Source organism: Mastomys coucha, unplaced genomic scaffold (assembly GCF_008632895.1).
Source record: "Mastomys coucha isolate ucsf_1 unplaced genomic scaffold, UCSF_Mcou_1 pScaffold14, whole genome shotgun sequence".
Classification (NCBI taxonomy): domain Eukaryota; kingdom Metazoa; phylum Chordata; class Mammalia; order Rodentia; family Muridae; genus Mastomys; species Mastomys coucha.
The window spans coordinates 95,925,322-95,952,291 of record NW_022196896.1 but is presented as its reverse complement, the minus strand read 5'-3'; the positions used below and the strand labels follow the sequence as shown (position 1 = coordinate 95,952,291).

Sequence of the window (26,970 nt, the reverse complement as noted above, 5' to 3'; positions counted from 1 at the left end):
AGGGGCTACTGAACTGTCATGGGGAGTCCATGTACTACTTCAGCCCTGAGTACTGATGTTTAGAGGGTTAGCCTGGTGAGAACTTCCCAACAAGGCTCATACAGGACTAGATATTGGGAAGCAGTGGGGGAAGGAAAAAACCCAAAATTTAAAAGAATGAAAATCCCTGTACACAGTCCATTCAAAATTATAACTGTTTATGTTTGATGAATTTATAAATGGTACCTGTTGTGGATATAAGTACCCACATTTATTTCTACTTATTGTACAATTAAAATGCAATTCTAAATTGAAAAAAAAAAAGAACTGTGCTAAAGAAGAGGATGTATATATATATATTTTACTTTTAAATACTGACAAAACTTTACAGTGAGTATCTTATTCTTCCCAGGTAAGAGAGATGGATTCCTATAAGTGACATAATATCCATGTTTATACAGGTAACAAAAGGAAGATTTGAGTTTCAAGTATAGATCAGTCTTCAAAGTCCTTCATATGCTGGACAGCATCTGCCAACTTGTATGCTGGAAAATGCTAGTAGAAGCTGCTCTGAAGGGAATGGCATATGATGGCTAACTTAGAAGAGGAAAACTTACAAAAGAACTAAAGGAAGCCTTTAAACAATAGCACTTTGTTCTCTTAAGAAAATATTGGGGAAACAGGCAACCTCAGGAAATAGGAGGTTGGAGGAGGAACCTTCCAGAATGCGCCAAAGACCTGGGAGGTAAAGAGACTCTCCGGAACCAAAGGGAGGGACCTTAGATGAAATGCCCAACAGTAGGGAGAGGGAACTTACAGAGCCCACACCCAGCAGGAAGACAGGGCATCCCACAGTCACATCTCTGACCCATAATTGCTCCTGTCTGAAAGAATTACAGGGATGGAAATAGAGAGGAGCCTGAGCAAAGAAGGTCCAGAGACAGGCCCAAAGTGGGATCCAGCTCAAGGGGAGGACCCAAGGCCTCATACTATTACTGAGGCTATGGAGTGCTCACAAAAAGGGACCCAGCATGACTGCACTCCAGAAAACCCAACAAGCAGCTGAGTCAGATACAGATATTTGAACCCAACTAATAGACAGAAGCAGCTGACTCCTGTGGTTTAATTAGGAAAGGTTGAAAGAAGCTGAGAAGAAGGGCGACCCTGTAGGAGGAGCAGCAGTCTTAATTAACCTGGACCCCTGAGATTTCTCAGACACTGAGCCACCAGCAGGGAAGCATAAACTAACTGATATGAGTGCTCCCACCCTCAACACATGTACAGAGGACTGCCTAGTCTGGCCTCAGTGAGAGAAGATACACCTAACCCTTGAGGGACTTGAGGCCTCAGAGAGTGGGGAGGTTTGGTAGGGTGGGGGTAGGAGAATGGGAACATCCTCTTAGAGACAGGTGGGGTTGGGGGTAGGGACAGGATGAGGAACAGTTAGAGGGCAGGACAGGAGGGGGATAACAAAGGAACTGTAAAAAGAGATTAAATAATAATAAATAAATATTTATAGTTTCATTGTAAAGCTGTTTAAGCATTCATTTACCTTCTATCCATCCATCTACCCCAGTGTACCTTTTGCTTCAATCTATCTGAATAAGAAACATCTCATTTTTATAAAATTTTAATTGAAGTAAAATTTAAATCACATAAAATGATTCAGCTTAAGGAAAGAGTTCAGAGATGGAAAGATATTAATATATCATTGAAGGAATATATTTGGCAGCTGCAAAATAACCCAGTTTGTTCATGACCTATGGGATAAGGATTTGTGTGGAGGGAAATGTCAAGTGGTAACCTCTAAAACTGTTCTTTCCCTGATCAAGAAAAATATAACACCCTGGGAAGGTTGCCAGGGAGCTGGCAGAAATTAAATATAGCATGGAAATACGGAAGTATCTATGATATTTCCACAAAATTTCTTTTTCTAATCTCTATGGTGAGAAAAAAAGAGCAACCCTGAAATCTTACAGTAAACTGCTAAAATTCAACAACACAGCAGCCTACACTGCAGATGTTCTGTCTGACGTATTGCTGCAACAGCAGATGAACATGTTCAGGGGTAAACAGTCCAGAGCCAAGGAACTGGCAAGTGTGTTTGTTTCTCCTCCATCAGAAAGAAGCAGCAGAAGCTGCTTGAGGCCCGTGAGCATGTATGGTCTCTCCCATGAGACCCGTGAGCATGTATGGTCTCTCCCGGATGGACAGTCTCACTTGTGAATTTAAAACCAGTCTATAGGAAATTTTACTGTCTGGAAACATCACAGGACATCACTAATCATTATTTTAGAATGGATAAACCATCTAATGATATTTCAAAAACCCTTGATTTCACGATAAATATACAGAGGCAATTTGTGAAAACAGTTCAATAGCTCCTGATCTGTAGTGCTGACTGCCTATAGATGACCTTAAGGATACACACAGTTTGGGGACCTCTTGAAAATTTAAGAAAACATAGCTTATAACATGAACCTCTCCATAACTTGTTGACCGTTCCTATCTGCTCAGGAGTACAAATCACAAGACACGATGACCCGTGTCAATTTTACATATAGCCATCAAAAGTCAAACCCTTCTTAAACTAAACCACACATCTAGCCCCACAGACCTTTTGATTCGTTTTGCACTGCACCATGAAAATCTCAGAAAATGGAAGACTGTGAAGTTAAAGCAAAATTCTCTGCACTTATCTTCATGAGAGGAGAGACACTATCTGGGCCATATGGAGGATGCTTCATGTAGTATCTTTAACTTGAGCCAATCAAGACAATGCCTAAGAGTTTATTGCCACTGACTTCATGGATGCTTTCCCCTATTCCTGTGGGTAAAGATAATGACACAATTTTTCCTTAACAAAGTACTGAATTCCTTTATCTCAGGGCTATGTATACTCCCTCGGTCACTTAAAAAGGGTACTTACTAGTCCTGGGGCTGGAAAGATCCAGGGATTAGTGAAGTACTTCTGAGACAAGTATAAGGACTTGAGTTTGTACACCTAGCATCCATGTAAAGGCCAACATGGCCATCCAGGCTCCTGTAACACCAACAACATAGTGACCACAAACAGAAGGACTGGATTTACATAGCTTGTTGGCTACCATCAGAGCTCCAAGTTTAGTGAGAAACCATGGCTCAAGTAAATGAAGTTGAAAATGGTAAAGCAAGACACCAGATGTCCTCCTCTGGCATTGAACGTGTGTGTGTGGGGGGGGGCATATATGTAAATACTTGCAACCTCAATGAATCAGTCACAGGAGAAGATAATCTCCTTTTGATTGACAATACTGTGACCCAATTCTGTTTACGAGTAAGCATTGTGGAACTATGCACATATTTCTTGGCTATTTTTCCTTGCGTTTCATACTTACTATACATACTTGAAATATACATGATAGTTCATTAATAAAATATATCAATGGTTCCTTGATTTATGAAGTCTCACTATAATATAATAGTTAAACTAGAAGCTATCGAATTTGGCATCCCTAAAAATCAATGTACATGTTTGCAGGAACTGTAGAAATCAAGGCTTCCTTCTTTTAAAGTTTTTTTAAAAATATAGGATATGGTTGCCTTTCATGTCCTCACTTAACTTGATAGTTTGGCTTTAACAGAAAATTTATAGAGCTCATGAGAGGGCTGTGGAGTACTGTAAGATCGATCAGGTATAGTCTGTAATTGCAATCACAGTTGCAAGCTCATTATGTGTGGTGCTAGATGAATCCATATATTTTCAAAGTTCCTTTCTTATTCTCATGGAATTCCAGAAACATTTTTACATGTTGAAGAAAACATGTATACATATTGTAGAAAACAAACATATGCCTATAATCTAACCATGGAATTAGCACTAGGCTTTACAATGGGTAGACGAATATCTTACTGAAAGCTCAGTTATTACATTATTTAAGATCAATAGCCTCAAATATTCTTCTCACAATCATGAAAACCAATGGTACTCAGAAACAGAAGTACTTGTTTAATTTACTCATTGTTATTTTTAACACTAGACTCCATGGGATTACTTCCCAGTTGTACAATGATGTCATCTACAAAGATGCATGTGTTGAAAGAGAAGAATATTCCCACTATGACAGAAAGAAAAGATTCCATCAAACTGAATATTATGTTTGATATCTGTGAGTCATCTGTTTCTCTTTCACTTTGCTCTTTGTTACTAAGGAGAAACTGGGTTTATGTTAAATCATAATTGTAGAGATGAATTCAGAAACCCAGGGAAAGCCTGAGATACATATTAGAACTCCCATATTAAAACATGAATGCCAAAGGGAAACTACAGTAGTTCAAAATAGCAGGAACACCAATGACAACCAGTCAGGTTGAAGCTAACCTTGCAGTAAAGAATCCCAATAAGCCAAGGCACTAACTCAGCAGAGACAAGCAGTGACTGGGCAGTCAAAGAAGGGAGATGGAAACCAGTCACACTTCACCACACTGAAGATGGACTATGAAGCTATGGCGATTTTAACTATGTATTAAACAAAAGCAATTAAAACCTCTCCCCTATTACTATTGGTTGGAAATTCTTTCACATTTAATCACATCTCTCACATTTAAACATTTGGCTTCCATGCTTCCATGTCCACTTAGGCAGCTTTGCCACGTCTGGTAGGGGCACTCCAATCCCTACCAGATGATCCCATCCTCCAGATTCCAGTAACACTTGTTCTCTGAATGTAGCCCCAAGACAAAGATGGTGGCAGTATCCTATGTCATCTTGCTCTTGGTTGGTTTTCTTTCTCAACTCTAACAACTTAGCTTTTATGTTATCAGAGTAATGACTTCCTTTTAAAGACAAGTTTTTTAAAAGGCACAAACTAATTCTATCTCCTGAATGAAATTCTGATTTCATTTCTTACTTGGCCTGAGTGAAGATACAAAATGTCAGATTCATGAAACTACTTGAAAACTCCTCTTCTCTTCTCTTCTTCTCTTCTCTTCTTCTCTTCTCTTCTCTTCTCTTTTCTTCTCTTCTCTTCTCCCACTCTTCCCCTCTCCACCTTTTTCCCTCTCCCCCTAACCCCTCTCTCTTTCTGTCTTTCTGTCCCCACCCCTTATACAAGGTTACATGAGGGTGCTTTACCACATAGAGACCCAAACTGCCCATGAATGAAATGACTGTTCTTTGAGGTGATGTGCATATGTACATTGGAACTAGAGAGAAAACCTAAAGCAATGCTGGAATCCTCCTCTAGCCTCTGGCAAGATCTAGCATCTTACTATATGGGAATTTACAGTGAAGTGTGAGGAAAACCAGCATCAGTAAATATGCTGACATGTTTCAACCTCTTCTTTCCATAAGTACCCTGTTTATATAGCCAGAGCAAATGCAGCATCCTATTCATCCTTGCTGTAGGCTCTGCCTTCATGTCCTTGACAGACATGTCTCTTACCCAGTAACAAAGAGCTCAGAGCCATTGCCCCCATCTATCAACTTGGACAGTAATCATATCTTTTAGGAGTTTTGATTATTACACAGAAATTAATATCTTTAATGATAGACTGTAGACAGCTTAATACACTAATCTGATGTATTTATACAAATCCTCAAAAAAGGTCACAAATTGAAGAAAAAAGTAGTAAAGCAAAATAAAAACTAAGGATGAAGAAAGATTATGAAGGAAATGGAACAGATGATCAAAATTTAAAGAGTGTGCTGGCTAGTTTTATATTAACTTGGCACAAGCTAGACTTATTTGGGAAAAAGGACTCTCAAATGAGAAAATATCTCTAAAACATTGGCCTGGAGGCAAGCCTTAGTACATTTTCTTAATTAATAATCTATGTAGAAAGGCCTAGCCACAGTAGGGGGAAAACCCTTGAACTGGTTACCTTGGGTTCTGTAAGACAGGAGCTGAGCAAGCCACAGGGAGAAAGCCAATACAAACCACCCCTCCATGGACTCTGCATCAGCTCTAGTCTTGTTTGAATTTCCACCTTGAATTCCCTCAATGATGAGCAGTGATGTGGAAGCATAAGCCAACTTTGCTCCCCAACTTTCTTTTGTTCATAGTGTTTCATCACTGTGATAGTATAAAGACAAGGAGATTCAAGTAAATATTACATCAATTGACATATTACTAGAACAGAGTCAGTGGTAAATAAGAAATAAATCTAGGAAATTAATAACAGAGCTTTCAAAATAAAAACAAATTCAGGGGGTTGATCATGATAAATTGGATGAAGTCATTCCCCCAATAGAGAACTAGAAGGTAATGTCCAAATGATACATCAAAATGCATCAAAGAGAGGAGGCTTATGAAATGCTGTTTCGAGAAGGTAAACTATATATATTACCAGATTTAAAGGTAGAAAGAAGGGATACAAATGAGAAATAGAAATGAAATATAACTCTTTTTAAAAAAGAAAAATACCTAAAAGAGCAGAAAAAAAGCTAAAGACTTTAAATTAGAAGTTTCCCCAAAACATATATTTTTAGCAAACTATATGAGTATGTTTCCACACAATTTTCAGAAAGAACACTATATGTTGCTTTCCAGAAGAGGTATCAGGTTACTTGCAAAATTTAAAGGATTTACTAAAAGGAGTTGATTCTTTTAGACTTTTCATAAATATCAAAGATAGAAGATATTAGAGAACATGGAAATGGAGGGTCCTCAGGAACATCACTAGACAAAGCTCTCATGTGAAGGCTATTCTTCTAAGACTTGGGAATGGGAATCATACACAAAACTTACTCTACACACTATGGACAACTAGCAGGGTGTCTCATGCTTGTTGTCCGTATTTGGAAAGTGCAGTGTGGAATGATTCCTAACCTGCAATCTATAACAGCAAGATGAAGATGTCACTGAAGAGTGAACTCAAACATCACTCTTACCTATGGCAGCTTGACTGTGATGCCAGGAGGAAAAAGACCTAGAGTTGTTTTTAACAGATAGCCAAGGGCATGGCCTGACTTGGAAAAGGATGCAAGAAAGAAGGCCCGAGTTGCACATTAAGAAGAACATGGAGGATTTTTTTTCTCTCCACTGACTTTCTAAGGTGGGACCAGCCAGGAGGCTCAGGCTGCAGAAGTGGCAGGGTAGCTGCGACAGGATCTTTTCTACCACTGTCTAAAACCAGGAGAGACTGCAGAACCACAACCCTTTCTGCACACCTTTCCTGCAAGCTAAGAGCTCTTCTCCAGGAAGTGCTCTGACCCCAGGGTCTCAGGAAGGACCATCTGGGAGGCACAGGCCACAGAAGCTGCAGCCTTCATTCATATATCTGCACTCAGGAGGGATGGCTGATCCACAGCCCTCTGCACACCTGTTCTACCAGAATAGAGCTGATCTCCCAGAAGTGCAGACATGGGCTTATAGACCCAGCCAGAGACAGCAAGAACATCTAAGACCAGAGATTAACAGATGGCTAAAGGAAAGTGTAAGAATCTTACCAACAGAAACCAAGACTACTTGACATCATCAGAACCTAGTACTCCCACCACAGCAAGTCCTGGATACCCCAGCACACCAGAAAATCAAGATTTGGATCTAAAATCATATCTCATGATGGTGATAGAGGAATTTAAGAAGGACAAAAATAACTCCCTTAAAGAAATACAGGAGAACACAGGTAAAGAGGTACAAACACTTAAGGAAGAAACACAAAAAATCCCTTAAAGAATTACAGGAGAACATGAGTAAACAAGTAGAAGCCCTTAAAGAGGAAACACAAAAATTCCTTAAAGAATTACAGGAAAGCATAACCAAACAGGTGAAGGAACTGAACAAAACCATCCAGGACCTAAAAATGGAAGTAGAAACCATTAAGAAATCACAAAGAGAGACAACTCTGGAGATATAAAACCTGGGAAAGAAGTCAGGAGTCATAGATGCAAGCATCACCAACAGAATACAAGAGATAAAAGAGAGAATCTCAGATGCAGAGCATACCATAGAAAATATTGACACAACAGTCAAAGAAAACACAAAATGCTAAAAGATCTTAACCCAAAACATCCAGGAAATCTAGGACACAATGAGAAGACTAAACATAAGTATAATAGGTATAGAAGAGAACAAAGACTTCTAACTTAAAGGACCAGTAAATATCTTCAACAAAATTATTGAAGAAAACTTCCCTAACCTAAAGAAAGAGATACCCATGAGCATACAAGAAGCCTACAGAATTCCAAATAGTTTGGACCAGAAAACAGAGTTGTTCAAGTCAAAATATAACTTCTCTAATTCTTCTTAAATCCTTTTTCTATTCCACCTTCAACCTTACAAGGAAAAACAGAACAGCAAAGAGGAGTGCATACCACTAGCCTCACTCTCTCCGATCCTGTGAGCCCAGAAGGTCTTGGCAGAAACACAGGAGATTTAACTATACATCAAACACAGAGTTTTAGTGTCACATGAAAGTGGACACTCAGTTTTCTAATTCTAAGTCACTACTCTGAGGCTGCTTTTTGTACCTAAGTTATCAGACTTGACTAATTAGTCTAAAAAAGCCAAGAATAAGTTTTCATCTAGGAATATGGAAGAGTGACTTCACCAATCAGCCTGAAAGTTCCTCAATCATATAAATATGGCCATTTTATTACAAATATTACTGTCATATTTTTTCAAAATACTGGCACATTAGTATATTGCAACACATACAGCATTGGTTATTATGACAAAAATGAGAATCACTCCAATAAGCAAACAGCTGCAGACTCTAAGATACCAAAGCTCTTTCCTCAAGATGCAAATGAGGAACTGATTTAACTTGATAAACTATTATTAACTGAATATTAATACTAGACAAAATGAGACTATTTCACGTGTGTAAATATTGAGATGATTTGTCTCCATAGAATCTTTTGAAAATTACTCTAGGAGATTCTTCAGGAAAACAAAGCAAACAGCCTAAATAGAGCAGCATAGAAACTAAGTGAGAAGAGGGCCAGCTAAGTGTGAGCTAATGAGGCATGGAAGAGTGACTGCATTTAAATACCTATTTTCTAGGCCCATTTACTATTTCTTGGCTTTATTCAAAAGAGTTAATTCTGTAAGAAATCATATTTACATATAATAGATTTAAATGGCGTTTTATTGAATTTGCCTTCTAATTTACAGAAAATAGAATTAGCACTATAAAACAAACACAAGCACTACCAATTATGAGAATATGCATGTTAATAATATATAGTCCAGTGAAATGCTCTAAATATTTATTTTTTTCTATAACGGAGCCCATAAGTGCTATTTAAAGTGAATAAAACTAATGTATTCTGGTGTTGTATAATTATAAATACATGCTAATTTAAATATTAATAAAAATGAGTGATTATAGAGGGAAGAAAAGACAGATATACTTTACATAGTTCAGCTTCGTTGAAGTCTCAACTTTTTATCAGGGAGGTACTTCTTTAAGCGTGGTAATGCACCACCAAGAAAAAATGGACAATGCATTGATATATAATTTGTATGTTCTGTATTTTTAAAGTTTCTGCCAAACAAAATGCCAGCCTTGCACTACAACAAAAGTTAACAAATGACTCACTCAACTGTCATTAAGCACAGCATACCACCTGAAAGAGAATATGTGCATACAGGGGACCCATTGTCACTAGGCACAGCATACCACCTGAAAGAGAATATGTGCATACAGGGGACCCATTGTCACTAGGCATACCACCTGAAAGAATCTGTGTAACCAGCAGGAAAGATCGCTCCTCCGTGAAGAGGACACCATGACCAAGCCTTCCCTTGCATTGTGCTCCTTGGGTATTTTATCCCAGCAACAGAAGAAGTACCTAATACAACTCCTTAAACATGGTTTGTATTCTTTCTTTTTCATTTTTAATTCTTTTGACTATGCATTTATATAAGATTTTAATTACTCTTCTGATTGCAAGCAAATGGATTGAATGTATCCGTACATTAATAAATGGTACACAATTTTATTCTATGCATTTTTAAAGGAAGACTATGGAAGTTATGTTACCCCACAGAGAATGAGAGGCCTTTTTTTAGGACAGAGGCAACTGTAAGTAGGATCGAGAGCTGAGGTGAGCACACGAGATTGATGGAGCTGCCCTTACCCCTAGTAAGTATGTGACCCGAGTTACAGAGATGCCAGTGCTGTTTATCCGAGCTCTACTTTCCTCTGCAAAAAAGCTTGTAATAAACAAACTCTAAACTTTCCCTTTTCAGTGAATAAACTGATGCTGTATGAATTGCTCTCCTGTAAAGTTCTCAATGTTACATGCCAGCTAGTAGGAACATAAGTAAATATCATACCTTTTTATCATTCTTCATCTTTGTTTTATTTCCATTTTCTTCCCTGGCTTCATGAAGACTTTTCTGAGTAGGGCCTTCTGAACTGTTTTCTTTCTCACAACTGGGACCAGCTGCAAGAGAAAAGCAAAAAAAATTACCTGTAAAAGATATGATTATAACAAACATGTATATACCAAGAATTTTTTAATTGCATATGTTATGAAAGTATTAAAATTTATCTGAAGAAGATATGATTACATGGGGCTCATGAGATAGGTCAGCGTTAACCCACACTTGCTGCCAAGTCTGTTGACCTCAGTTTCACCTTCGGGACCCACATAGTGAAAGGAGCGAACTGACTCCTCAAACAAGTTTCTTCTGTCCTTCATGCCTCTGTGTTGGCACACAATTGCATGTATATATACATACATACATGCATGCATACATACATACATACATACATGCATATATACACACACTAAATGTGTATTTTAAAGTTTATATTCTTGAATTTATTTTATGTACCTAAGTGTTTTGCCTGCATATATATGAGTTATACACATGCCTGATGGCCCACAGAGAACTAGGAAGGCATCTGATCCCCTGGACCCAGAATTATGGATGTTTGTAACCAAGCCCAGGTCTGACGCAAGACTAACAAATGCTTTTACCCAGAGTCATCTTTCTAGAACCTTCTGTGTGTGTATGTGTGTGCATGTGTGTCTGTCTGTCTGTCTGTGTCTGTGTATATCTCTGTGTCTATGTATGTGAGAGAGAGACAAAGACAGAGAGAAAAAGAGACAGAGAGACACAGAGGGAGGGAGGGATGGAAAAAGAGAGTGAGATAAAGGATGTAACTATGTAGGATTGTCTGGCCTATTAACTTCCTATATAAACCAGGATGGTCCTGAACCCGGGGTTCTACCTCCTTCTGCCTCTTGGATGCTGGAATTAAAGGTGTGCATCATCTTGCCCAGCCCCATTAATTTTTAAAACTATAGTTATAACCAAAATATACTAGCCAAGATCCTATTATTATATGAATTTTAAAGGTATTAAACTAATACTATAACACTCTAAAGTGCTTTAAGTTTGATTTCAAAATTCAGTTCCTCAAAATGTAGGATGGTATTGCCTTAGAAGGTCAACAAATTTGAATTGTGAGTCAGCTACAACAAATGGAAACAGGCTTTAATCACAGCACATTCAAATTGCTGTATCATAAGACTGTGTGCTTATAAAAAACATTGAATAGGACCAGAAGACTAATGATAATAAATGACAATATTTTAAAGACATCATAAATGTTATAAAGGTTATATAAATTTATTGCCTATGCCTCTTGATGTTAAGGACAGGTAGGAAAGAATTTAAGCATGCATAGCAATACACATACCTTTGTCTCCCAGCTCTCTTGTGATAGAAGCAGTTTCATATGATCCTGAGGGAGGAAATGAGAAGAAAAGATTTTTGTATTCACATCTCTTTATACACACATATATAAGTACATATGACTTGGCTCAATATCTGATTTATACATATAAGTGCATATGACTTATCTAACTAATTTATATCTGATTAATTTAAAATAACTAAAACAAGGGAAAATTCACTAACACACAATAGACAATACTCTAAGTTATTGCACTAGAATTACTGTAGAGAAAAACATGACAAAGACAATCTGGATGATTTCAATGCTCTCTAATGCCTCTTCCCTCTGTAGAGAAACCAATTCAGGGTGGATCTAAGACCTTAAAAGATGTGAAACTCTGAAATTGCTAGAGGAAAAAAATCTTTGCAGACACAGGCAAGACCTGTTTTAAAGTAATCCAAAATCCTAGGAATTATAACATGAACTGACAGACAGAGGAAGTTTACAAGATAGCCCAGAGGATCAATGCACTGGTCATGTTAGCCTTGTGTCCAAAGTTTGATCCCTGGAATCTACATTTTTAGAAGGAAAGAATTGGCTCTTCCAAGTTGTGTTCTGGCTTCTAACTACACACACACACACACACACACACACACACACAGAGAGAGAGAGAGAGAGAGAGAGAGAGAGAGAGAGAGAGAGAGATATTAGTTTGTTTTCATAGAACTGGCAAATGGAGTTGCATAAAGCTAAAAAGCTCGTGCCCAGCAATAGCAACAATGAGCAGTTGGAAGCCACAGTGAACACACAGAAGGAAAACATCAGACATGTACTATCTAGAATATATAGAGTTCAAAGCATTTTATTAAAAAGTAAATAATAATTCAATAAATAAATGGATGAATGAGGTGAAAAATTCTCAAAAGACTCAGTAGAGATGGTCAGCAAATATTAAAAAATATCTTCAACTCTGTGGCCATCAGTAAAATGCAAATCCAAGCTACACTGAGATTACATCTTTTCTTAGTAAGAATGGGTAGATGGGTGAAAAATTAGCAAATATGGATGAGGATATAGAGGAAAGGAAGTTTTACATATCATTAGTGGGAATGAAGATGAATGTAGATTATTCCAGACAGTATACTAATCCGTGTGAAAGGTTCTTCAAAAATAAAAAGAACTACCAAATGATTCAGTACCTCTCCCAAAGGAATCTAAATCAGTACTATGGGTAGCTGCCGGCCATGTTGACTGCAGCCTTAGTTACAACCACCAAATGTAGGATTCAACCTGGTTATCAAGCAATAAGCAAATGGGGGGTAGGAAAATAACACAGATTCATATTACATTGGATGGAACTGGGAATTCTCATATTTTGCTAAATAAGACAGACTAAGAAAGACAAACATCCCATGTCTTCCTTAAATTTTTCTGGGTGAGAAAGAGAGCAGAGACAGAAAGACAGAAAGACAGAAAGACAGGCAGAGAGAAATGGAGAGAGAAAACACAGACTGAAGTGACATGGCGACACAAGAGGAGAACTGGGGCAACAGAAGGGGGTTACTAGAAGAGCTAAGGCAACAAAGGAGTGGTATGGCCCAAATGCATAATACCTTTACATTAAAATATCTTTCTGAAGCGGCATCATATATATGGGTGGTTGTTGGTTGGTTGGTTGGTTTTACTAATTACCTTGCCATGTAATCCATGCCAACATAGAACTGGAAATCCTCCTGCCTCTGCCTCTGCATGTTAGGATTAAGAGGGTGCCTCACCCTGTGGTTACGGAAACTAGAGATGGCAAGAGCAAGGCGGTACATGTCGCTGGTATATTATTTCTTTCCTAACCTAAGTCTGCTAACCTGTACAGTTCTTGAGAAAAAACAAAATATTAAAAATGGCCACATGATAACACAGACTAGACTGTTTGTCACCAAGCATTAAAGATTCAAGTCTCTGTCCTCCTTCAGCAATTCTGCATCTCAGGGTCCCAAAGATACTCGGGAACATGTTAGGAAGAGCAGCAGTTACAGGCCCTTGTGACATGGGGAGGTTTTCACTCCACATCTTTTTACTGTCTTTACTTCTCAGAGATTACAGCATTCAAGATGTTGACGATTTTAAGGTAATAATGATTTATCTTTTACCAAATGACTGCTGCTGTCACAAAAGTATTACCCTCATTATTTCATGTAACTGCTGATGATGCTCTGAAGGTCACCAGCTTTATATATGGGGAAAGAGCTGGTGCAGTGATATTTATATGGCAGAAGGGTGACACAGCGAGCTCTCAAACAGACCTTTTCAGGATTCTGAGCAGATTTCTCACTGCATTAAGACCACATGAAGCATCACTGTCTAAAGGAAGGAAAGAAACTAGCAACCAATTGAGGACCTGAACAAATGAAACAGGAATATATGAAAGGAATTGATTTATTACTGCACGTTTGCTATTCAGTATGCAAATTTAAATTACAAAATATATATACTCGAGTTTATTTTAGAATAATCAATATTTTGAGACTAAACTTGCAGAATACACATTAAACTAGTAATAAAATAATGGACCAGAAAAGAAATTCCTCCTGTCACATACTAAACAAAACACCAAATGCACTAAACAAAGAAAGAATTTTAAAAGCAGTAAAGGAAAAGGGTCAAGTAACAAATAAAGGCAGGCCTATCAGAATTACACCAGACTTCTTACCGGAGACTAAGAAAGCTAGAAGATCCTGGGCAGATGTCATGCAGACCCTACAAGAACACAAATGCCAGCCCAGGCTACTATACCCAGCAAAACTCTCAATTATCATAGATGGAGAAAACAAGATATTCCATGACAAAACAGAATTTACACAATATCTTTCTACAAATACAACCCTAGAAAGGTTAATAGATGGAAAACACCAAATAAGGAGCAAAACTACACTCTAGAAGAAGCAAGAAAGTAATCTTTCAACAAAACCACATAAACCTAATTCCAGCTCTAACAACAAAATAACAGGAGTAACCATTACTTTTTTAATATCTTAATATGAAAATTAATATTACCAACATATCCTAATCAATTGAAATCTAATAATATGAGGAATTGGAAATTTGTTGACTTTCATCAGAGGTCTCTCTAATTTCATAATTGGAGAAATAGATCCAATATTGTACAATCTATATAGACTTTCTGTTTGTTTGTACATGACAGTGTCTTGCTGGGTTCCACATAATAGTCTTGAAATCAGGCTTTTCCTATCTCAGTCTCTCTATTTGGATTGTTTATTTCATGTTTTTACACTATATTATGGTTTTCAGAATAGCTTACATATTCCAAAATGTATACAGCCAAAAGAAACATAGACAACTAACTTGGGAGGTGGCTTGTAAGAGATTAACAAAGAGTGAGACTGAATGCTTTGCTTGACGTTTGTAACTCTTGTATCAAGTTTGAAGAAGAGGACTTTATAAGTTACTCTTTCTCTGAGATGAATGCTTTTCCAAATTATCACAGTCAATGAACCAGATTGTTACCCTCACCTAATGTCTGTGCCACCCTCCAAGCAGAACCATTGTTCATTGAAACAGTTGGTGAATGATTTCATGGATAGACCATCTTAATACACACACCATTTCTTATATGAATGTAACCTGTTCTCTGTGGGCTAAGCATGATGACAATCACTCAAGTCAAATAACTTTGACCATGGCAGGAAATCTGTATCCAAAAATTGTGCCTACAATTCATTCCTTGGCACAGCAGATCTGTCAACTCTCAGCTTAGCTACAATGGTGATAAAATCCTTTGGTGATGTAAGGGTCATTGAAGTACAGCCTTATTACAATGAATTCCAATGTCTAAAAATTGTTCTTATTTTGGGCTTATACCACAGTAAGAGCCAAGAGTTTAAACTCTACTAAAAACAAAACAAAGAAATAAAAAGACTTTATCTATTTATGTTCATTAAAAAAATACTAGTAGTGATATATTATTTTAAAATATCCAGTTAATATGTATTTCAAATTAATATTGAGACAAATGTATGTATTTTCAGTATTGCTATAGACAAGCATCTACATAAGACTGTTCAATTGATTGTTGTTTTATATCAAACAATTTTTATAATATTCATTTTTAATGTTACAACATTTTATAAATTTTAAAGAATAGGACAAAATAAAAAACAAAAGGTATTACAGGTATTGAAGGGGGGTCTCTGGGAGGAGTTGGGGTACAAAAGGGAAACAAGAATGTGATGTAATTCTATTTACTTAAAATATGTTTTTAAATGTTAACACATTCAGATAAATTAAAATCATGTATCTTTTCTCATCATAATGCAATAAAACTTAAATAAAAAACCCATTATGTTCTTACCTTTAATTACAGGGACCTGAATATTTCCTATGTCTATGTTCTTCAGTGTTGCTTGAAGCCCAGAAATCTATAAGCAAATAATGCAAACATGTGGCATTATATAGTAATTTAATTTTAAAACGTTAAATAAAATGCAACATTTAAAAATTGATTGCAAAATATCAAAAATATTAATTGTTCTGGAATCCATGTCTTTAAGTTATAAAACATTGAACATAAACTTTCGCAGAAAGATTGTATTGTTTTGGTTAACATTCAGTTCCACATGCGACCACTAATCACCCACCAGGCGAAGTATTTGAAGTGCGTATCTCACAGCAGTTAAAAGTATTGACTCTGCTTCCAGAGGTCCTGAGTTCAATCCCCACCAACCATGTGATGGCTCGCAAACATGTGCTTTAAGAACTTTACAACTGTTCAGTTCTACTTTGAGAGAGGACTTTCCTCTGTTTAAATTTCCTCACAATGTATCTTTGTAACTATTAACTAAGGCAATTTGTTCTTATATAACAAACTATGGAGTAAGTGTTATCCAGGAACAAAAACATGATTAGCTATATTTGTGCCCATAATAATTATTTATTACATAGATAATCTGTTTTATTAACCATATCTTATAATTTAGAACATCTGTTGGCTGTGTAGCATACCATTACCTACATTCCCTGAATCACAGAATCAAATGTAAAATTCAACCTTTATAGCAGTCTCACTCTTTACTGTATATAATTACTGAAACATAAAATACCTTCTATTTAATTACATACAAATGTACATATTTCTCAACTAGATATAACTAGATATAAGTACATTTAAATTTAAAAAAAAAATAGCAAATGAACTGTAACCAGTGGATTGGTGCTAATTGTTACCTAGGGTAAAATAAATGTCAGATCATTTTCTTCAAAAGGAAAATGGATTATAAATATAAACTTATCAGACCATCGTAAGCATCATACAATAGTGACTGATACAGTGCTGGGATTATCGACACCCAGGCTCACATTTTTACAAGTGATAACCCATTGTTAATAGATTACCATGTTTTGTTTTTCATTTATGCCCCTAGATGAACTCTAGAATATTTCAGAACTGCATTGAGTCACTATGTCCCCCCAGCCTTCCTCTGGAATAATACATCTCTGGCATGTTCCCTTTTGTTAATGGCCCTGAGTGCTCAGAGAAGCACTGGTTGAAAAGTACCCTACAGGGTGGTTGTGAAGTCCCCTCCATGAAGTACCCCACAGGATGGACATGAATGCGAATGACTCCCTCCCTTCCCCCATGGCTAAACTAGAATTAGGATGTAGGAAGGCACACATGCCTCACAGGTGCTTAAGACAGTGAGTGAACCTTGGCACCCTGCCGAGGAAGCTTGCCAGATTTCTTCACTGCAGTGAAGTGTGCTATTCCTTTTCCCCTGGATCTACTGTGGCTTTGGAAGCAGTTCTTTAAGTACACCCAGCACGTAACTACTGAATTGTTGAGTTCTATCTCCTTGAGAGAAAGATAGTCCACTTATGCTATTTGGGATTCTTCTGTGTGAAATTAGCCTATTACACGCTCCCCTCCCCCAGTACTCACCGAATCATCTTTATAATTTAAGACCAGAGAAATTTATTTTTTTTTTTTACTTTGAATTGTACCAATTCTATATAATTTAATCTTTTGTTAGAGGCCAGAACACAAGGAATTCTTTCTGGATAGAGTACTAGTTAGGTTTCTGTTGACGTGGTAAACACCAAGAACAAACGACAAACTACAGAAGAAAAGATTTATTTCAGCTTGCAGTTTATTGTCCAACCTGGAAGGAACGTGGGTCAGGAACTCAAAAGCAGTAACCTGAAACCAGGAACTGAAGAAGAGGCCATGGAGGAACACTGCTTACTGACTTGCTCCTCATGTTTTGCTAAGCTTCCTTTCTTGCCAGAACCACCTATCCAGAAGTGGTAACAACACACAATGAATTGGACCCTCCCACATCAATTCTGACTCAAGAAAGCATCCCACGGACTTGACTGTAAGTCAGTTTTATGGAAACATTCTTATTTGTGACCTCCTCTTCCTGGCAGACTCTGTTGACAGTCTTAGAACAGGAAATGTGACTCAGTTTCTAGATACTTGAGCGTTTAGCTTTAGGGCCATTGATGGAAACACGTGGACTCCAGTGGAACTGGGCAGCTCCACAGTCAAGTCTGGCTTCCTACAGAACACACGGCTTCTCTTACGTGGGCTCTACTCTGGGCTGACAGTTTCTCCCTAGTACAGCCCTGTTGTCTCTAATGTTGAAACCATCTCAACTGAAAACTGTTGCGGAAAGGAATAAGGGGATGAATTTAAAGCTACAGACAAGGTGAGAGCAGAGATAGCATCTATAATTATTAAGGAGAATTTTTCTTTGCCAAACACCTTACTGTATTACTTTTTCATTTAACCTCTCTCCCATATCAGGAACAAGAACTCAGAATATTTCTCAGAATATAGCATTACTTGCTTCTGGGATTCACAAGAGCTCCTTGTTCTCTTAAGTATCCTTAGCCAGGCCTCCATTATTTGCTTTTTTCAGCATGCTTATCTTTTTTACTAGCTACTGGAAAGTTGTATTAAGCTCCACTTAGGGCATTCTTGGAATATTCTTGCCCAAAGTTCCAACCACTTCCACATGATTCTCAAAAATTAGTCCCACAGCCTGCTAGGAACCACATCCTCAGGTTTATCACAGCAATGGCCCTCACTCTTCAGTACCAATTATCTGAATTGTTACTTTTCTGTTGCTGTGACAACTATGTGACAAAGCAACTTAAGGAATGAAGGGGACTAAGATAATTAGTCCCAAGGCTATAACAGGATAATTTTTGACAGTCTTTTGCCACTTAGTAAATTTGGTTCAACAATTTATAAACTATCTACTTCTTAGTATACACATTAGATACTCTCAGAACCATTCTTGAACCTGAACCTGTATTAAGGATATTACTGTATAAGTGTATTCAATCATTTGACCCATTTTGGGTTTGAAAAAAAGGTGTTGGTTTGAAAAAAATGTGTTGGTGTGAGTAATCGTGTGTTGTACAGAATATATCCCAAGAATATTGGATTTTTTGAATCTATAAAACAATCCTGAAAAAACATCAGATGCCTGGTATCAACTTTGTTCTTAGTGAATCTATTTAAATACGACTTTGTTAAACTATAGTTAGTCTTCAGCTTTGAACAACAGATGTAGCTAAGAGAAGAAAGCTGATTCTAAATCCTTACTGTTCCATTTTCAATACCAAGACATACACTCTAGCATTTCCATCAGAAAATACTTTCCAAATCTGTATTCTATTTTAAAATCAAGAGAAAAAATTAGAAATTAGCCTGTAAGAACAGGTGTGGCTATTGCTGAGACAATTATTAGTTGAATTTCTTCATTCATACTGAGTGACACCCTTTCTTTCTACTGGAAGTGCTTGTTTCTGTGTAAGCCTAGGGCTTTGGGGAGGAACTGTTGGCATAGAATTTAAGAAAAGAAAAAAGAAAGCAAAATGTTGATGTGCTGCATTAAAATGCATGCCAGTTTGTTAAAGAATGTATGACTGTGACAATGCTCGATATTCTTTTGTTGATTTTTGCACATTTTTCCTTTTGTCCAAACTCAGAAGCTACAAAACTTTCATGATGGTGATACAATTTATTTACTATTATTAAAATTGTAAAAAGTGATTTTATTTTTGTCTCTTCATTGAAATACTTAGCCTTTAAAATATAAAACATCAGTGCCTTTTGTTCTTAGATTTCAATTTTCTGTTCTTGAATATTTGAATTATATTGCAAGTGTTATTGAATAAAATATATGTTGTAATCATTTAAAATCTCATCACATGCATGTCAAGCTCTAAAAGTTTTATGTCCTTGATTATTTTCACATAAATAGTAGTAAGTAAAGTATTAGTTACTTTTTTCATCATTTTAATACTGGAGAAAAGGAAATTAAGAAAGAAAGGTTTTGGTTCATTTTGAGGATACAGTACATCACGTGAGGGACATCATGGTACAGGAGTGTGAGATAGCTGTTAACATGAGATGCACATTTGGGAAGCTGAAGATGATGCCTGCTCATTCTCAGCTTACTTCTTCATTTTTATTCAGTCAAAGACCACAGCCCCTGGAGCAGTGTTGCCTGTATACATTCAACATGAGGCTTTCCTCCTTAGTTCTTCCTGTAAATGGATTCATAGATCTGTTCAGAATGTGCCTCTATAGTGATTCTAAATCCAATTAAGTCAACAATGAAGATTAATGCTTGCAACTCTACCCCTGGGTCTTTCATTTCTACTTCTGTAACTTGAGCAAAATTGAGTGTCTGACCCAAGTTATATACCTGGAAACATTTTTCTGTCCCTTGTCTCTAACATATGGAGATTCCATAAGCTGGTCAAAGGGCCATGTTGAGGACATTTCAGACACACATACACTTGTTGCTGTTCAGACCTAATTACTGCTTTATTAGAAAAATATAGGAATTGGGAATAATGTGAATCTAAGAGTCTGTAAATCAGTTCTACAAACATTTAGGTCTTTTATATTTTCTTCTGCTTTCTCACAGAGTAAATAGAGATGAACCACTTGTCTTTAAGACTAATATACTCTGAAGCGAAAACATGACTAAAAGTTAAAATAATATTAGGAGTCAGGTTTTAATTTTTTATATCATGACACAGATGCAGCAAAAAAATATTGAGCATAGTCGCAGTCATACATTCTTTAACAAACTGCCATGCATTTTAATGCAGCATATCAACATTTGGCTTTCTTTTTCTTTTCTTAAATTCTGTGACAACTGAAGTCCTAAAGCCCCAGGCCTACACAGAAACAAGTACTTTCAGTAGAAGGAATGGGTGTCACTTGGTATGAATGAAGAAAATTCAACCAATAAATAAGAGTACTAAATAGATATTTGAGAGAAGTTTCCAAGAAATAGTATTTTAAGGACTACTACTACTACTACTACTACTACTACTACTACTACTACTGCCACTACTACTACTATACTTATTAGTGATATCTCTGACCTCTAAGGGCTTTTGAAGCATGAGATAACTCTCTAAAGTAATGATTCTCAATCATTCTAGTGTGACCTTTTAATACAGTTCTTCATGTTGTGGTTATCCATAGCCATAAAATTATTTTTGTTGCTACTTCATATCTGCAATTTTGCTACTGTTATGAATTGTTTTGTAAATATCTTATATAAAGGATATCTGATATGTGACCCCTGTGAAAGGGTCACAAGGCAGACTTTCACGCCAGCATCTGACTCTGAAGTCTTCATTAGTAAAACTGAATGACTGAGATTTTGTAACAAAACAACATTTGGTAGCTAATATGGGGCACAATCACAAGGACAGAGAAATCATGCGAAATATGGACAAACTAAGAAGCCATCAGATTTGATACGACCCCTGGGAAGTCCTCAAAGAGAGGTTAAGAATCAAAAATGGCATAATACAAGATATTAGAACCCTGTATAGTGCTACTTTAGGTGGCTTGAAAATAGAAGCAGAGATTGACATAATATCAATTATAATTGCTATCAGTCTGGTAATCAGTATGCTATCTTTAATAATAGCCTTATACTTTTTGTGCCAAAATATAAAAAATGGTTACAAAAGATGCAAGCCTTATAAGACTTACAAATGAAAATTAAAAAATAGTCACAGACAGAGGAATTTAAACAACAACCTACCACACTCCCACATGATGAAACTGAAGAGGGGTGGTCCAAGGTTGTTTGAAAACCAATGTTAGTTTATTCAGTTACTATAAAAAACTTACCAGGAGATGACAGGTATCCCCAAAGTTATGAAAAAGTTAAATGGAATTCTAGAGACATATTAGATTTGAGATTTACAGAAGTGATCAATTCATATGGTATGCATTCACCCTCTGGGAAGCAGATATTAAATTCATGGGCAACTCAGAACAAAATTACCCCCAAACTGGTAAGATTTGGCAATATTAATTTTGGAAGCCAGTCCTTAGTTATAGTGGCAAACATGGTAGAAAGAGGAAGCCAAGGCCATAAAACAAAGTAGGGCTGGAGGTATTACTATTTCCCAAGATCAGTTGCAGTGTGAAGGTCAATATGCTGAGTTACAAAGGCAGCTTGAATGTGATATCACACCTTGGCATTATGGTTTTTTGAATAAGAAAAGAAATTTGAGTCATTTATTAAAATTATACAAGGCCCAGAAGAAGCCTTCATGGATTTTTTTTTCAAAGATTGACTTCAGCTGTAAATAAAATAGTAGCAAATTCAGAAATCAGACAAATACTAATTGAATCTTTGGCTTTTGAAAATGCTAATTTGGAATGCAGAATGATTAGGCTTTTAAGTCAAGATCTGTACCAAGAGATGAATGGATGAGAACTATGGTTGATATTGAATCTCATGTTTATGATGCTACTCTTAAGTAATTTCTAAAAATTTCAAGAAAAAATCAAAATATCAGAGATTTCATTACGGTAAATAAAGTAATTTGAAAAGAGATTGTAGGCAAGACATTCCTAGAAACAATGTTTTGGGTTTTTTTTCCTAGTGATAATCCAAAACAAAGGCCTCAGCCTTCTAGGATAGGCAGAAGGTTTACCAACTGGCATTGGACTAATGAATGCAGATCAGCAAGGGGCAGGCAAGGTAAGCCTTTGCCATAGAGAATTCCTACAGGCACTGATATCAAATTTGATTTAATCATTCTCTATCGACATTGTAGAAACTCATCCACAATGCAATTAAAAGATTTAATGCCTGTTGTTAATAACAACATGGACCCGATGTTGACAAACTGGGTCCAGGAAGCAACGTCAGTGACAACAGACCTGCTGGCTAACTCCATGAGAACTTTCCAAATTGTGAAACGTGTGCTAGGTACTATTGTTTATTACAGATTCTTGCTTTTTACATGGCTACTCAAACAGACTAAGTTGTAATTAAGGACACATTTCAAAAATGAGACCTAGACCATCACCTAGACAAAGAGGTAACAAAGAAGTCTGCAGCTACTTCCTGGTAGCAGTAAGAACAAGAAGATCTCAGTAGAATTAACTCTTAGGAGCTGGGCCGTGGTGACGCATGCCTTTGAGCCCATCACTTGGGAGGCAGAGGCAGGCAGATTTCTGAGTTCCAGGACAGCTAGGGCTACACAGAGAAACCCTGTCTCAAAACAAACAAACAACAACAACAACAACAAAAGAATTAACTCTTCAGGGCTATACAGAAAAACATTGTCTCAAAACAAAACAAAACAACAACAACAAAAAACAACAACAACAAAGAATTAACTCTTAGGATACCTTCAGTGTCAGAGACACTAACACCAACCAATGGCCTATGACTAGCAGTCTATGTCAACAACTGACAAGGTCAGAGATGAAGGGTATGGCAGGGTGAGTACACAAGCCAGTAGCTGTGGCTTATCCCTGCCAGAATCTCTTGCTGTCCCTGGCTGTCTGGACTGTGCTCTGCACCCCCAGCAGTACAGGGGGCTTGTGCAGCTATGGGGTCATGGACCATGGGAATTCTTCTGTTCCACTGTAATCTTGTACTTTATCAGTCATTTGACATGTTCCATACCCTATACCCTAAACTCTACCCTGATTAGATAAGATGTTCTGCCAAAAAGTTTTGAGATGATCTGTCAATTTCCTATGTAACCAAAATCCCCTGGAAGCTCCCTAGGCTTGCAGCTTTCTGGGCTATATGAATCTCACTCTCTCCTATAATTGATGCTATTTTCTCAAAGCCCACTTATCCCCTTCTGACAGAAAGTAAAACTTGCATAATCTGAAAAAAATAGTCAGCAAGACACGGGCAAGGCAAGGTAGAGAAGCTGGCCAAGTAGCCAACAGCTAGCAGAGAGTCAAGGTCAATTTCTAACATCTGTCTTAGTCAGGGTTTCTATTCCTGCACAAACATCATGACCAAGAAGCAAGTTGGAGAGGAAAGGGTCTATTCAGCTTACCCTTCCATGTTGCTGTTCATCACCAAAGGAAGTCAGGACTGGAACTCAAGCAGGTTAGGAAGCAGGACCTCATGCAGAGCCCATGGAGGGATGTTCCTTACTGGCTTGCTTCCCCTGGCTTGCTCAACTTGCTTTCTTATAGAACCCAATACTACCAGTCCAGGGATGGCGCCACCCACAAGGGACCCTCCCCCCTTGGTCACTAATTGAGAAAATGCCTTACAGTTGGATCTCATGGAGGCATTTCCTCAACTGAAGCTCCTTTCTCTGTGATAACTCCAGCTTGTGTCAAGTTGACACACAAAACCAGCCAATACAATATCTAAACTCAATAATGAATAGAGGTGCTCTCCAACCACCTCAACTACATGAGCAGCAGTCAAATAACACAAAACTATCCCCAGGTTAGCTCAGTGATATGCACAGAGCTTGTGGACTGTTCATTATTTTGGCCTATGATAATTCAGAGAATTAATCAAACTCAGTAGAGTAGCTCAGCCTATGTCAAGTTTCTAATAATACCCTATTAAAAAATATGAACAAAGGAAGCTCAATAGATTTTTTTTTCCACTGTTGGAAACTCCACATTCTCTGAGAAATTCTATTAATCTTTCTCTTTGTCTCATTATTCTGTAATAGCTTTTGATAAGACTTGCTTCCACCTTGCATACTCCTATGAGACACTGCATCATTAATACCAGTTGATGGAATAGAAAAAACTTAGAGCCACTGTCCCAGCTCAATCTTTAATAACCACGGGTGTGCAACTTTTAGGTCCTTGGAGCATTCATAATTAGACCACCTGTCATTCTCAAAATCTTTGTTTCACCTAAGTATGCTGATGAGGATAGCTTTCTCTCTTTTTTAAATATTTATTTAATTATTTTATGTATATAGGCATACTGTTGCTCTCTTTAGACATACCAGAAGAGGGCATCTGATTCCACTACAGATGATTGTGAACCACCATATGTTTTCTGGGAATTGAACTCATGACCTCTGGAAGAGTAGTCAGTGTTCTTAACAACTGAGCCATCTCTTCAGTCCCATGGATAGCTTTCAAAGGTCACATTTTAACCATTTTGTTTACTGTTTTTACTACAACAGCTGAATATTTTCTTCTAACTATAGTTTAGTAAGATACTATTTCATGTTTCAAGTACATGCTAATTAATTTATTAATAAGCATTATGAGCTATTAATAGATTAAATATTTTTACCATGTTTCCAAATAAATTTTATATACAAATTGCTGGACAATGTTTTAAAACTTAACTCAAAAACAAAACCATTAACTTACTCATAACAATGAATGCTAAGGGTTGGAGCAACACTCTGCTGGTAAATTGCTTGACCTCACAAACAAATGCCCAATATAGTGGTACATACTTGTGACCCAACACTTGGGATATAGAGACAAGAAAATCCCTGGGACTTATTGGTCAGGAAATCTAGCATAATTGATGAGCTTCAGTCCAATGAGAGACCCTGTCTCAAAGGAGGTAGATAGCATGTCTGAGAATAACACTTAATGGACTTCATATGCATATTCACCCTTAATCATACACATTCATTCACAGAAACACACATATGTGTACATACACATGCACACTCACACACACAATAAACAAGATGTGATTACAAATTGTTTCAAGGTAGCTTTGACTGCCTCTTTCCTTACCTTCCCAACAGCTCGATCTCTTTCCAAAGAGGTCAGCATTTTCTCCTTCAGTAAAGCATGATGCTTCTCATGTAACACCCTTATAGTTGGTTCGTAAGATGCATAATGCAATTTCAGCCTATAAAGTAAAAGGCCAATTGCATCATCAGAAAGGGTAAAATAGCTACATCAGTGATTTTCATTAACATCTAATCCTTTTTCTTCTTCTTTCTCCCATCTTTGTGTGCTTATGAATAAAACTGAATAGCCATGTAAAGGTCAACATACCAGAACCAAGAAGCACAGAGTGTTATTTTCTATGTAATTTCAGTCTACCTGGGGTTAGGGATAAACACAGGAAACTATATTTTCCTTCCATACTGTCAAATTTCCCACAGCACATTTTTTTTTCTATACTCAAGTATGTACTCAGAGGGCTGCTGTGGTTCTTTCAAATTTTAATAATTTCCAGGCAGAAAAGTGCTATGTGCCTGTAATCCCAACACTCAGGAGGCAGGGGCAGGAGGATCAGAAGTTCAAGGCCAGTCTCAGCCACATAGTGAGTTCAAGACCAATCTGGAATGCATGAGTCTTTGTTTCACAAATCTTAATGTCAACTCGCAATTCTCAAAAAACAGGGTTACAAGCAATAGGCAATTAAACCAGAAACCAGGAGTTTTGTTTATACCAAAATAAAAGATAATCTTGAAAATGTTTCATTGACTTCATATTAAGAATATTAAGTATAAAAATATATGTTTAATTTGAGCCTATATGACTGTGTGATTGTATACTTCATGTGTGCAAGTGCTCAAAGAGATCAGAAGATGGTGTCACATGCCTTGTAGTGGGAGCTACATGTACTTATTTGATGCCTGGTATGGGTACTGCGAATGTCACTCAGGTCTTTTTAACATGCTCTTAAGTGTGGAACCATTTCACTAATGCTGAAAATAGTTTAATGTCTCCCAGAAACTAATACTACTTAATATATGATAGAAGGACTTTCAAAATTTGATTTGATTGAAAAATGTCTTCACACTATGCTTTAGTTTTTACTGAAGAATACTTTATATGACATAAAATACATAGATCGCAAGTGTCAAAGTTATCCATTTAGGTTAATATGCATATCCATTAAGATTATATATTACCAAAATATAGTTGCACTCCTAACATCCCAGAAAACTCTGGATTGTGTATTTAGTGCCATAGAATATTTTATCTAGAACCTCTACTCTTTCACTAAGCACTGTTTTTCAAGCTATTCTGTGTCATACACTGGGAGGGGTATTTCATTCCATTGGTGAGCAGAATTCACCTACATATATATATATGTA

The 26,970-nt window shown here is 37.0% G+C and overlaps 1 protein-coding gene across 5 annotated transcripts in view; it reads right to left on the bottom strand.

Moving 5' to 3' along the window:
* Nucleotides 1-26,970, bottom strand: part of Spag16 (sperm associated antigen 16) — an 871,212-nt gene that overhangs the window by 791,038 nt on the left and 53,204 nt on the right. For all 5 annotated transcript variants that reach the window (XM_031367840.1, XM_031367842.1, XM_031367843.1 and 2 more), the window contains exons 7-10: nt 25,652-25,769; nt 15,965-16,031; nt 11,620-11,664; nt 10,245-10,354 (exon numbers count right to left, since the gene is read on the bottom strand). In XM_031367840.1, the coding sequence (XP_031223700.1) occupies nt 10,245-10,354; nt 11,620-11,664; nt 15,965-16,031; nt 25,652-25,769 (340 nt within the window). The remainder of the gene's footprint in view (nt 1-10,244; nt 10,355-11,619; nt 11,665-15,964; nt 16,032-25,651; nt 25,770-26,970) is intronic.